The sequence below is a fragment of the Bidens hawaiensis genome, unplaced genomic scaffold (assembly GCF_021521415.1).
Source record: "Bidens hawaiensis isolate Kalapana, Puna unplaced genomic scaffold, B.hawaiensis_p1.1 tig00001575_1, whole genome shotgun sequence".
Taxonomy (NCBI): domain Eukaryota; kingdom Viridiplantae; phylum Streptophyta; class Magnoliopsida; order Asterales; family Asteraceae; genus Bidens; species Bidens hawaiensis.
The window spans coordinates 1,964,580-1,978,821 of NW_027491088.1; the positions used below are offsets into that span (position 1 = coordinate 1,964,580).

The following is a 14,242-nucleotide window of genomic DNA, read 5'->3' on the forward strand; positions in this document are numbered from 1 at the left end:
AAATAAAGATGAAAAAGAAAAGTAAACTATTGATTAAATATATATAATTAAAGGTAAATTCATTTATGTGAAGAAGAGATTTTAAGAGAGATTCTAAACATAACTTAAATCTTAAAAAAAACATTAATCCAAAACAACCACAACATGGCCCCACAAGTAACCAAGCAATTCCAGCACAAGAGAAACACAGAAAAAACATTTTGCAATGAAAAAGGTGGTTGGGTGTCTTGTGGGTCAAAAGGTTGGTAGATGTCTTGGGTGACGAGGAAACAAAAGCAAGTTATGTACAACATAATAATTCATCTAAACATAAACATTATCCATTCATATTCCTTTCACTACATACTTCACATTTTTTTCTCTCATAAAACAAACAACAGAAGGCCTACTTAAAAGAAACAACTTCAACCTTCATCGTTCCGCTTTTCATCACAAATGCCAATATTTTTAAACTGCAAAACTTTCTCAACTCTTCAAATTTACAACTTTTATTGCTCATTGTACCCGGGCCCATTTCCGGGTCATTCAAAGTTGCCGGTTATGATCGGGTTTACTTCAAAACCCGTATCAAATGAGCTTCCTTCGCCTTTTGAACATGCTTGTGGCTCTTCAAGTGAGAGCTTCGCATCTTGGGCCCCGTCCTCATGTAAAACTACAGCTTCGGTTGTAGTACCTGTTCACAATAACAATTTGAAAAAAGAGCTTTGTTGGTCGTTTAACAAGCGGGATTCTCAAAAAAGAAAACGTGACAGGTTCTTACAATCACAAAATAATGTGGCGAAATGAGTGGGTCAAGACGGGTAAATCTATTAATCGGGATAAAGAAAGTCAGGTTGGGTTGACCTTCATACATTTGTTATTTTTTTCTTGAGCTTTAAAAAACAATTAACTTTTTAAATGTGTGTACGGTTATTATAATCTTAAAAATATATGAGAAACTTTTGAAAGAGTTACACAGATGGTCTATGTGGTATGTCCAAATTTCACTTTTGGTCCTCAGGTATGGGAAAGCGTACCGGTGGTCCCCCAACTTATGCAAGAACGTAACACCAATGATGTACTTTCCCATACTTGAGGACCAAAAGTGAAATTTGGACATACCACGCAGACCAATAATGTAATTCTTCTTGAATTTTAATTAGAACAATTTTAGAGATTGTAAGCATTCGATAATTTAAATAAACTTTGGTTCACGACTTCACGCTCAACCCATTTGAAGTGTTACTTTAGTGAAGTCTTGTCAAGTTTACTCAGTTTGCCAATTAGATGTTTAATATAACCCGAATCAAAGGTAAGCCCGTTAAAACTCTTAAGATAAAGGAAAGTTGTGTACCTTGGGTTGCACCCTGATACATGGGTTTCTTGAGCCACACGGTTCCCGGGAAGACCATGAGGTTGGTTTTGGTCAGGGTCTTCTTCTCGTCAGCTTCCAAGGGTGTGAACCCAAAACCTTGGGTCCATGTGTCAACCAAGCTCGGGATTGCAGATACCACGAGCTTCTCCACCTTTAAGGACCTCAACAACTACATTAATCAAAGACAAAGTGTAAATATGCAACCATGAAATAAACCATATTCTTAGTAATTTTTAAACTTGTTAATTGTTATTAAGCATTCACCTCTTCAATGCTATTCATGAGACGCCGACACATTCCTTGGCGGCGGTATCTGCTACACGTTGCAATTAGTGGCATCTCAGCAACATGCGCCCCATGAATCCTGCATGTGAATAAAAACATGTCATACACTCATACCATTTAATATTTAGCAAATAAATGTCTAGATTGCATGCAGCAAATAATAGATTGTTAAATATTCAACAAGAAGTTTATAAACTTGAATATCAAAAGGTACCTTACAGATGCCACGCATACTATGACATCATTTTTCTCCAATATCATTGTATAGAACCCCTCATAGTTGAGACGGGTGAATTCCGATCTGAAAATAAAATCAAACAAATGTCCCAATACTTATATCATTAGTATATGACATATGATGTGACAAAGTAGCAAGAACAATTAGAAATGGGTGACAAAGTAGCAAGAACAATTAGAAATGGCCAATTTGGTATATGTTAATAAAAAACGAGTAGGTCTGTAAACGAACATAACAAACACAAATGGGGCATGTTCGTTCATTTAACTTTAACCGACCAAACGAATGAACATGAACTTTTAAATGAACAGAGTTTTCTTGTTCGTGTTCGTTCATTAAGGAAAAGAGGGTGTCCATGTCTGTTTGTTAAAGCATAAACGCACGGTTCATGAACGCAGGCGAACATAAACAAACATAACTGAAAATGGAAGAACAAACATAAGCGAGCATGATTGAACGAACACCAATTCAAACTAAACGTGAACATTTGGTCTAAATATTTAATAAAACTAGGCTAAATTCTAATGAATGATATATTAATTTCATGAAACCGGACCAAATTGTAAGGGCCTAAAAATTTTAATGAATATACAAACGAACTTAAAACAACCGTAAAGCAACAAACATAGACGAACGAAAAAGAACAAACTTAAATAAACGAACACAAACATAAATGAACAAACGACACATGGTCCGTGTTCGTTCCTTCATTAAATAAGCGAATTCCCTGCCGAACGGTTTACTGAACGTTCGATTCATTTTCAGGCCTAAAAACGGGTCAAAATGACGTTCATGCTAAAAAAGGGAACTTTAAGTGCACATAACCGCCTAAATCGCATACCCAAAGATCATTACATTTGTAGTCATTAATGCATTAATTACCAATGAAAAATAATTATAAAAAAGGTGCTTATCAGTCCAACCAATGCATTTTGCCACCTCAATAAAAATCATGAAAATGGAAAGGTGAAATAAGGATCTGATTTTAACATCAACCACCTGGGAAAAAGAGAAAAATGGAAACAAAATTTCAAGATGAAGATAAAACTCACCCCCAATTATACACGACATGCGGTATCATATCAATACCCGTTCTTGGATCCACCATTGGAAGAAAACATTCTTCCATAATTGTAAGAGCAACAGCTAGTTTCAAATTGCACTCAGCTTCCAAAGCAACCAAACGCTGTGCAGAATGAACTTTTAGGTCTCCATGAATGCATTTTAGAAGCGTGCACGAGAAATTATCAGATACGGGATTCATAATCCCAATCTGGGAATAAAGCCCTGAGTGAATCTACAAATAGATTCAAACTAATTAATAATATTCAATAACTTTGTATTCAAGTTTGGTAACAATGTAAATTTACATTACCTCCTCGCAACTTTCCCCACAGAACCATGCAGCAGAAGACACTAACTCTCTTTCCATTCCCTTCCCTCTCACGCATTCCTCATGATCTGTTCACAAGAAACCATTAATAATAATAATAATAACAATATTCTGGGTGTTGGGTGTAAAAATCTACATTTATGTTCGCATTGCACGCATTTCAATGCACCCGCGCTTGAAGCCTCGGTGTCATTGACCAAGTTCCCGCATATCCAGCAAGAGCACTTTGAACAATACCAATTGCCTTCTGGTAACTCCTGATATATTATAAAATAGCAGAAAAATAGTAAAACAAAGGGTAGAGAAGATATTCAAAGATATTATGAAAGTAAAACTAACCTCAACACACAAGCATTTTAAATGAAAGGTGGAGGGGCAGTTATCACAGCATACCAACTCACCACCGTCACCACACAAACCACAACTGTCATCATTTTCATCAATATCCTCAACCTCAATAGTTCGTGTAGCACCTCGTCTAGTCTTGTATTCAGCCGACCAGGCTTCCAGCTGACACAAAGTGAACGACTTTCCAGATTCCATGAAAAGATTCAAACACGGGCTTTTTAAGGTGAAACCAGCATGATCCTTAAACTCAGAAACAGAAAGAATCTTCTCACAACACCGACACAAGATACCATTTCGAGTAACTAAACCATCTTTCATTACTAGATCATCACTTGGATTCCTGTACTGAATAACTTCATTAACCTTAATCACCCCAAAATCTATCAACCATGATAACACTGTTCTTAAACCGAGCCCGGACCACCTCCCTTCCACTTGCTGTTGACCACCTTTGGTCAAACTTCGTGGGCGCAACCTGCATTGTCCTTTTGAACCCTTGTTCAACCTCCTTGGAGCTTTAGGGACACGGGATTTTTTCTTGGAAGCTAATAGTTTTTTACTAGAACGGTTTTTTAATAAGGCTGAAAGTAAAAAATCATCATCATTAAGGTCACAATTTCCTTTTTTCTCTTTTCCATGTTTATGGATCGACTTCTTAGATGCAGATAGCTTCTTTTCAGGTTGGTTATCAGAAGAGCAAAAAGATGACTTTATACAACTCTCGTAACTCTCTGACATATTTGATTTTAATTGACCGCTAATTTCGCTGATCTCCTGCATGCCATAGCAATCACTTAACTTCATCTCAGACAGCTTCTTTGATTTCTTGTGTTCACTAGTATGCATCACATCAACTTGATGAGGTAAGACAATTTCAGACCTTCCAGTTTGCCTGACACCATCTTGATTATTTGGAGGTAAAACAGTATCATCACTAAAATAATAACCATTGACCACGGTTCTTGTTGTATTAACTGGTTTACCTTCTTTAAACAGCCGCAAACTTTTATCAATAAGCACCACTTTTGCAAACGGATCAAGTAAATACCACCAATGAGCTAATGCAGTTGCAGGTTCCAAATTTCTAAGCTGTTCTTCAATCTCTATTAAAGTATCATTAAAATCAGACTGGAATTCAGTCAAACTGGTCCACTGTATGCCATTACTATCAGCAACAACATAGTTAGCATCTGCAACCAGTTTCTGACCACACATACTCCACACCCTGTAAAATTCCCGAATTGGCCTTCCTGAAGGAGCCTTATAGACAAATTCTCCATGCCCTTTACAATGCTTGGTTCGGTTTCGCCTTACGATAACCCACTTTGCTTCCTTAAATAACCGATGAATGTGAAACCGTAGTAATGTTTTAGGGTCGGTGGTTGAATCTTCAGGTGGTGTTAAAAGTTCATCTTCATCAAGCTCCACAAATGAAGAATCTTTCCATTTTCTTTTGGAAGATTGGATCGGCTCTGGCCGAATGACTACCAGCTTGCCGACGTGACTCTCCTGAGAAACGGGTGATGCGATTGCAGCACTGACATCAACGCATTTTTGATCATTTGTGTCAGAGCTTGATAATCTGGATTTTGAAGCAGTAAGTTCAGCAATAGTTCCTTTAAGCAGATAGCAACTGGATTTGACACCTTGAGCCGATGATTCAACTAACCGACATGTTACAACTGTAGTCGGTTGGAAGAGACATGAATCGGTTTCTTTTGACGGGACTGAAGAGTTAATGACTTTTTCTAAATAAGGTTTGGTATTGAATTGCTCTTCAGGTAATACTTTCCTTCTTTTAACTTCAACATCAGGGTCGTTTCTTGCTGATAAAGTAAGCTCATCAGATTCTTTCATGTTTTGGGAATCTGTTTGAGTTGTCATGACTGAATTGTCACTGTTGCAACCAAATGAACCGTCTTTAGGTTTCTTAGATTCATTTTCGAAATTGATTGCTCCAGTTACAAGACACTTTTTGCTAGTTTTGTCATTTTCTTGTCCAAAGAATACTTCTCTAAAAATGGAATCTTCTTCCTTTGAACCCTCGAATTCATCATCATGCAAATCTTCAATACCTAGCCTGAATAATAACTTTAAGGACTTGTTACAGTCCCCCTTCATTTTGTGTCTCTTTTGTAAATCCCTTATTTAATAATAAATACTCAAAGCCTCTCCTTTTTATTATAAATAGAAATCTCCAGAGAATCAAAAGGAGAACACAGCCGTAGCTGACTTCAGAGTGACAATATGTCCATAAATATCACGCCATCTGCAACAATTCAATATCATGAATTAAATGAAGTTGAATACGAGTATGTGAAGATGAGTTGTGGTAGAAATCTCTACTAAGATGAGGAATCAATCGTGTAGCGTAAGTTAACGATTAATATCCAAACAAGGATCCATGTACATGCGCCGTTAATGTTACAGTTATAAATAGAGCATGAACAGATGACAAATTATTTGTTATGAAAGAAAAATACATCAATAAGCACAAAAACATCACTAATAATCATTTCTACAGCATCCTTGTTAAAACAAATAAATAACATGTCAGATAACAACTAACAAGATTTACTAGCTAGTAGCTAGTGCATACACCAAATATAAACAATATTTTCTAGAAGTTAAGCAGCACATATACCCCTTTCATCTGAAGTATACGAGCCCTTTTTTGGTTCCGTTTCAATTCAATTATTCAAAATGGCAAAAGATTTTCAGAACAAGCATAAGCATGTGTTTGCTTGCTTGATTAATCGACCTACGCACATCTTACGTTAATTTAGATACAAGACCCTCAATTATGTAAACAGAAACATATTAGTATAATATATATGTATAGTTTTCATATATGCTTAATAAACTAATTTAAATTAACTCCTGGATGTCCCCTGTAACATATGTACTAAAATTCTTCAGGTTGCATAAGCTTGCCTTAGAAAGAACTTTTCACAGGTACCATAAGTTCATGACATATCTATAACTCTATAATAATCATCCGTTTAGTGGATATGTGTAATTAAAACAATCACTACTAGCAGTTTAGTTGATAATCTACATCGCAAATATAATTTTTACTGACGACGTTTATGATGTTGAATAAGTGTGTGTTGAAGTTATGCAACAATTAATTCTACTGATGTTGAGAACTGAAACAGACAACTAGACAAGGGGTATGGGGTTAAAGCAACTGAAATGCAAATGTTAAGGCAGACGCGTGGCTACACAAGATACGTAACTATGCGCACAAAAAGGTTATTATGGACTCGGTGACTCGGTGAGGAAATATTTAGAAAATATTGCCTAAAATAGTGAGTGTATCTAATTCAATTATTGTTCTTGGGCGCGCTCTTCCAAATTAGACGTGTCATTTGCCCACTGCTTCATACGGTATGAAATTTTGACATTACGTCACTTAACCAACAAAATAACCTCACAACAATACCAAGTAGCATTAACTTGTATGACATGAATAGATAAGGTCAACCACAAATTGGTCTACGTACAAATAGTGAAGAACTTCATGAATCAAATACATGAGAACCCTGAGAAATACATCATCGGGACTCAAAAGACGTCTAGGTAGGTCATCTTACTTCTTCCTCTCTTTAATCTTTCTATTGTCATCAACTTTCCGTCCCCAAACGAACTAAAGCGTGTGATAAATACCTTTCTTGAAGTGATTCAAATCAATCATTTTGCCTATTGTGTTTATATTGCAACCAATAATCTATACATTAAGCTTCATATTATGCACATTCAAGTTATTGTCATACAAACCACACTTAACACAAAGCAAGGATGCCGTGGCCCACACAAGAGTCACGCGTCAATTAATTAAACATCATTATCTAATAACTGCTTCTCCTATAGAAAGCTAAACAACTTTTTCCATATGCCAATTGATCATTCCACATTGGAAACTATTGGATGACACAAAACATTCTACAATCCAGCTACATTAGGCATAATTACCTCAATTGTTACACATCAAATGACTATTATTTTCTGCAATATCAAAATCCATGCATTAAAACAACAAGAAACACGTCAAACACCACACTCATCACTCAACCAAAAAATTTAACCTAAATAAAACATACAGTATGAATTCACAAACACAATTCAAGTCAATTAACATTAAATTTAGGGAAAACACAATTACACAAATTAATTCACAAACAAATCGATTAATCCAATCAATCTACGTCAAATTAGGGCTCCATTTCCACAAACAGAATCCGATAAAACAAATCCAACGCAAAATTAAAATCAAACAAACCCTAGGCACATCACCGATGGCTAAACCGTCACTTAATCTCCAAAATTCAACAAGTAATCAACAAAAACCCCAAACAAATTCCAACATTCTTCACACACACACACAAATCGATCAAAATCCACCATCAATCAGACGCGAGGAACACAATTGAGCTACGAATTGAAGAAAAACGAACCTGTATGGTGCAATTGACGGTGGAAATCGAAAGCTAGGGTTTGAAGAATTGGGGAAAATGTGAGAAATTGAGCTTTAAGTTTGAAACCATTACGTTGGAGTCTGAAGCCTATATGAGATGAGATGAGATGAGATTGATTGGGCTTTGGTTAGCCCGAACAACAGTGGCTAGGTGTCTGTAACACAATTACAGATGGCATTCACCTTTGTCTATATCATTACGTCAATATATTATTATTACATTTTCTGCAAAAAATTTTGTATTTGGGTTTATTTATAGGACTTGCTATAAATGGTATGTTTTCTTTGTAACTAATCATACAAGTTTTGGACTTTGGAGAGGTAAGCGATTAAGCCAGCCTAGAGTGGAATAATTGGATTATGAAGAAGGTAAACGTGTTCGGTTGGAAAGCCCGACTTATTTAACATATGTCTCCTATGTTATGACCTTGATGAAATGGAGAATCGTTTGCTGATATATTGCTTGAAGACAGATACGATATGGCAACAGATAGCATGTTGGTGTGAATTTCCGCCTTTTTTCGCCTTCTATGATAATGACATGCTAAAGCATCATACTAGTTCGGCTCGGAATTGAAGTCAAACAAGGCTTTCATGCAGTTTTTTGGGTCACAATATGGAGTACATGGAAAGAAGGAAATGATAAGATTGCTAATGGAACTAACACTTGTCTGACTCAAATCGTGGAGAACATAAAAATACAAAGCTTCATATGGTTGTTTCAAGATCAAAGAGAATAAATGTTATTTGAGATACTTGGTGTAAATTCAATGTGTTAAACATGTTAGATTTTTTACGTATTTGTTGGGACTGGTATTTGAGAGTTTGACGTTGTTGATAAGTTGTAACAGAGCTTTGTTATATGGATGTATAACAATATGCTAATGATTGTCTATTTCATACACTAATATTAACCAATGTTGTAAAAGTAGGTTTTCAAGGCCGAGTACACCCCGAGTACTCACTACAAGGTATGTCGCCGAGGCGAGTTGCTTTAATTCCGCCTAATTACTAAGAATTGATTAAAATTGGTCAACCTTAGTCAAAATCGCATGTAGTCAGTAAACTTAGGCCGATTTTGGTTTAAGAAAATAAAACATAACTCGTATTTCTTTAATATTAAAGAACAAATATCATTTTTTTACTTAATGACTAACAATTTTTAAAATAGTTTATTATTCAAAAATGTATTTCTCTTTTTTTGTATTGATCTTTACCTATTTTGTTATAAATATTAGTAAATTTATAATATTCGACATATATATAATATCCAAAAACAGATTTTCTTTATATTTACCATGTCCGAGTACTCTCCGAGTACACCCAACTCCCCAATCAGCCGCCTAGCGACTTTTGCAACCTTGATATTAACTCACTCATAGGGTGAAATGGTTCTTTTATCTGGATTTTCAATGTATCTTGTTGTATTTAGATTTAACTGGACTAGTTTCATGTCTAATTCCCGGTTTAACTGTCTGTTAAGTTGGTCCGAATCTAGTCATGGAAACACTAATTTTGGTAAGATAACATTGAGGTTTTCATGTTTGCTCAAAGGGATCTAAATGATTTATTTGCTTTTACTTTACAAGGAATCTCCTTTAGAATAATCCTATCTTCACAAATATTTGATTCTAGCCCTTTTCAGGGTTGCCTTTTAAACATGGTATCATGTTTTTATTTTCGCATGTTCATATGTTAAATTTAGCATGCCTTTATTTTCATGTTTCATTGTATTTATGTTGAAGTTAACTTAATATCTATAATATATATGGAATTATGGATGAGTTCAACTTAAAGTTGCTAAATATATAAAAACCATTAGTGTGATCCCCGGTTTAAAGGCTTTCTTACGTTTCCTCGTGTGTTATAAGAGACAACTTTCCTACGCGTAATTTCCTCATGTTTTATGGGAGACGTAGGTGACCAAAGGATAATATAGCAAAACCTAGATAAACACACTCAACTCTCAACGCAAGGAAATAAAAGTATTTGTTTAGGTTGTGTATTTATTGATAATGATAATAATAATGATATTACTACTAATTTATGACCGGAGAAAAGCACTATCTATTTATCATGATTATGATGTATATAAAAAGAACAAGAAATAAAGACTAATCATTTCCTAAAAACTAATTAATATGGTTGGCTTCCCACGCAAGAAGCTTCATTAAAAAGAGAATTTCAAGTGAAAGACAACTCTATGAGTTACTAAGTTATGATTCAATGACAAACAATAGATCACTTGTTGGTGATAAGCAAAATGGTGAAAGAAACATGGTCTCTAATAACGAAATGGTGTAAGATTCGCATAATTCATGTAGGATTGATTCGGAGATTGTTGAGCATTCTAATAATCTAATCAGTTGGGTTATGTTCCAAAGGTGAAACGAATGTTTCTCACGATTTTCTTGGCTTCATTACAGAGAAGATGGAACGCCAGGAATGATAGAATCTTTTGTCACACCCCAACCTAAGGCGGAAATGTCGGGCGTGAGCTGATTGTCACAGCTCGCAAGGTACTATCTTGAAATTATAAAGCGACAATAACTAATTAATTTATTAATTGACAACGAACATTTAAGTACAACAAAAATAGAGAAAATTACAATACATAACCAACTATTCTTGTTTATGTTTAACATCCTAAGGTCATCTCTACGTGAGCTTCAGTTCTATAAGCAATCCAATCTATAACCTGCAAATGCGTACAAAATATATATATTTGTCAACAACACATGTTGAGTGAGTGATTCACCAGTTTTGACACGAACAACATGATAATATATAATGATTAAATAATAGAGTAAAAATAAGCAAAACTGTTATCTGTGAGTATAAACAATGAAAGTGTTAAGCAAGTAATGAATGTCGGTGAAACCATTGCCAATGCGATCGGGCTCCGGCCACTACGACGGTCGTATGATCATACTATAGTGAGATTATGTTGGACCTCTCCGAATGCGATTCAAGTAAGCAAGTAAGCAAATAGCAAGTAACAAACAGTCATTCAATTGATACACAACACAAAGATCACAGTTTGCGGTTGATAAATAATAAGATAAATAATATGATAAGTGGTACGCAAGTATCCCCAAAATATTTGAAAACAAGTAAAATAGGGGAATGATTACTCACCTGATTAGAGGAACGAAATACGAATGCAGATGTGAGAAAAGTAAACCCTTCGAGATATACCGTCAAGGATTCCTAGTCAAATGATATGAATTAATTATAAATTATATAACTCGATTTAATGAATTAAGATTCAGATGTGATTTGAATTATGTTTGGAACTATAATATTATGGATTTAACGATTGCTTACTATTGCTATTGCGAAATCATTAGTCTAAATAACTAAATATGAGTTGAATAACTATATGATTATTCAATTAATATTTAACTAAATATAACGCAATTATAAATGTGTACTTATACAAACATAACTTGTAATATATTAAATAATTTAAGACAAACGTTAAAATATATATTTATTCTACAATATACATTTTGGACTATTGAACGAAAATCTAGTTTTATAAATATAAGTATAAATTAATACATTTAAAATAAAATTTGTATAATTTTTAAAGGATGATACATATATATGTATTATATTTAAAACAAATATAAATAATTTTATAAGGACGTTCCATGACGAGAAAACACCAATATGGGTGTCGGTTTCAAATAAAGAAATGTCAATTTAATATTATTAAAAAAATAAATAAATAAAATATATATATATATATATATATGTAAACGAAAGTTTTTACGAGTTTTGACAAGAAACACAAACTCCAAGATGTCGGTTTAATAAACTAATAATGATTAAATCATTTTTATTAATTATAATTAATTAATTAATCCTTTAAACAATTAAAACAAGAATTTAAAATCACAATAAAAATCGCCTCTGCCCAAATTCGAACCTGGGCAGACGGCCGGTTCAGGCGAACAACATAAACACACCAAACCAATTGCTCTGGTATGACAGTTGGAGATTAGATAGATACGATTTCTTATATACATAAACCCCCAGAAACCCCCAAATTCATTATAAACCCTAGATTATAGAATTGTTCAATCTGATCTACAATTGATGAATTAAGGTTAGGGTTAATGTTAAGTGTTGAAAAAAGACCAATACTCATATAAAAATTACCAGTTATCGTTGAGAATCGATGGTCAACGGGGGACGAGAAGCTAGCGGCCAATCTTGATCTTGTTCGTCGAGTGCAGGGTGTTATTATTCAATTAAACATAGGGTTAGGTTCGCGACGGGTATACGATGCTGAGGATGATTTTAATTGCAATATCATGTTTGTTAATGTGTAAATAGATTATCAAACGATGTCGGCCAAACAAATAATAATTACGGACGCGTTTTGATTGAATTAACAAAATTATAAACGTCGGTGCACCGAATAAGGAATGGTTGACAATATACATTAATCAATTTCCAAGTTTAGAGCGCGGATTAAGGTTTGAGAAATCAATTAGGATCATCGGTACGGGTAAACGGGTTTGAATAAGGGTTTGGGTAAATGGGTAAAAGGATTATAATATATTAATTATCCAGATTTGCATAAAAGGGCCCTGCAGTTTATGTGTGGGTGCAAAAGAAGTTAAAACAATAGTTTAGGGTGTAATTTGTAGATGAATGAAAGTTATTTTGATAAAATAAATAAGTACAAATAATAATAATAATAATAGTAATAATAATAATAATAATAATAATAAAATGTTAATGACTCGTTAAATGCGATGCTTCGTTAATAAACCCGATAACGAAAATGAGTCGGGTATATATATTATATGAAAATTCGAGTTGTTACAGTCTCCCCTACTTTAGGGAATTTCGTCCCGAAATTAAAGAATACTAAACAACACTACTAAATTTTAAGTAAAGTAAAAAGTTTAAATATGGTTTTAAAACTAATCATAGTACAGAACTTTGAATAGTTAAAGCAACGCTCCAAATGAAAATTCGATAAGGGCACTTATATATAGGATGTACCAGCGGCGTATCCACCGTGTCCTTATATTCTCTACATTTGTACCGTTATCCCGACTACTTTCAATTCTATATTATGACACCCAATTGCACGCATTATGATTTCCATGCGAGGACTTCGATAATTATGTAGGCCTCCATAATTACTTAGGTCATCGGATGGTCCACATAACTCGTCTCATCGTGTGGTTTACAAAATATTTGAAAGGCATGATCTTGTGAGAAAAGTTATTAATTTATTATAAATATGAGGAAAGTGTTAACATATTATAAGACCATTGGGAGTTGATTTATTATAAGTGTAAAATCTTAAGATTTTATAAAATATTTCTAATAACGCACTTAGGTGAACTTTCAAATTTGATTAATGAAATTAGTGAAAATTTTAAAGTAACTTAAAAGTTAAGAGAAAAGGAAACATTGAAGTTGGGATATATGATGCGTCGACAAGATCGATTGTGAAGAAAGATAGTGGGGATACGAGCCAACTAACAAATTTACGTGAACTTACCAAAAATTCTATGATTGCAAGGATAACATAAACAAAAGTTTATGAAGGAATTAATTGATAGTTGTAGACGAATAATAACCTGTGAATTTTTTTTTTTTAAATATATATTGCAACATTCAAAGTAGAATTCATAAGATCGAGAGTACAAATTTGAACAAGCTTAAACGAAGACTTTGAGGGATTTAATTTAGTTAAATGAGAAACTCGTGAAATTTAAAGAGAACTTTATACAACAATGAAATATCGCAATTGTGTGTTTTTTAAAATACAAGATGTGGTAAGTTAAAATATTAAAGTACTGGTAGTAGTAATTGAAAATGCAGAAATATTAATGCAAAAATTTATGTATACAAACAAACTGTAAATAGATGAAATTGGAAAGCGGATATTCACGAATCACCGAGATAGTCCTATTTCAATTAAATCTTTATAATCAGATAATATTGAAAATTAATAATAAAATTCCAATTAAATCACCATGGGAATTCAATGAAATTCATTTTTTTTAATAGTGAAAATTTTACTTAAATAATGGAAAATAAAATTCCGTAGCGGAAATAATTTTGTTTAAATAAGACAAGTTCCATTAATAATAGAACTATAACATTTCAATTTCA

The 14,242-nt window shown here is 33.7% G+C and overlaps 1 protein-coding gene across 1 annotated transcript; it reads right to left on the reverse strand.

The window, feature by feature from the left end:
- Positions 1 to 373: 373 nt before the first annotated feature.
- Positions 374 to 8,290, reverse strand: LOC143587632 (increased DNA methylation 1-like). The gene is made up of 9 exons (XM_077068873.1): positions 8,076 to 8,290; positions 3,610 to 5,887; positions 3,407 to 3,527; positions 3,253 to 3,338; positions 2,930 to 3,174; positions 1,854 to 1,940; positions 1,619 to 1,718; positions 1,334 to 1,523; positions 374 to 673 (listed from the first exon to the last, which is right to left on the reverse strand). The coding sequence occupies exons 2-9, from the start codon at positions 5,737 to 5,739 to the stop codon at positions 522 to 524; spliced, it is 3,111 nt and encodes a 1,036-aa protein (XP_076924988.1). The 5' UTR covers positions 5,740 to 5,887; positions 8,076 to 8,290; the 3' UTR covers positions 374 to 521.
- Between the last annotated feature and the right edge of the window lie 5,952 nt (positions 8,291 to 14,242).

Excerpts from the sequence above, each read along its gene's own strand:
- LOC143587632 (XM_077068873.1), bottom strand. The coding sequence starts at position 5,739 with ATGAAGGGGGACTGTAACAAGTCCTTAAAGTTATTATTCAGGCTAGGT. Across the intron at positions 3,528-3,609 it reads TAAAATGCTTGTGTGTTGAG|GAGTTACCAGAAGGCAATTG; the intron begins GTTAGTTTTACT and ends ATAATATATCAG. Across the intron at positions 1,524-1,618 it reads TCATGAATAGCATTGAAGAG|TTGTTGAGGTCCTTAAAGGT; the intron begins GTGAATGCTTAA and ends TGATTAATGTAG.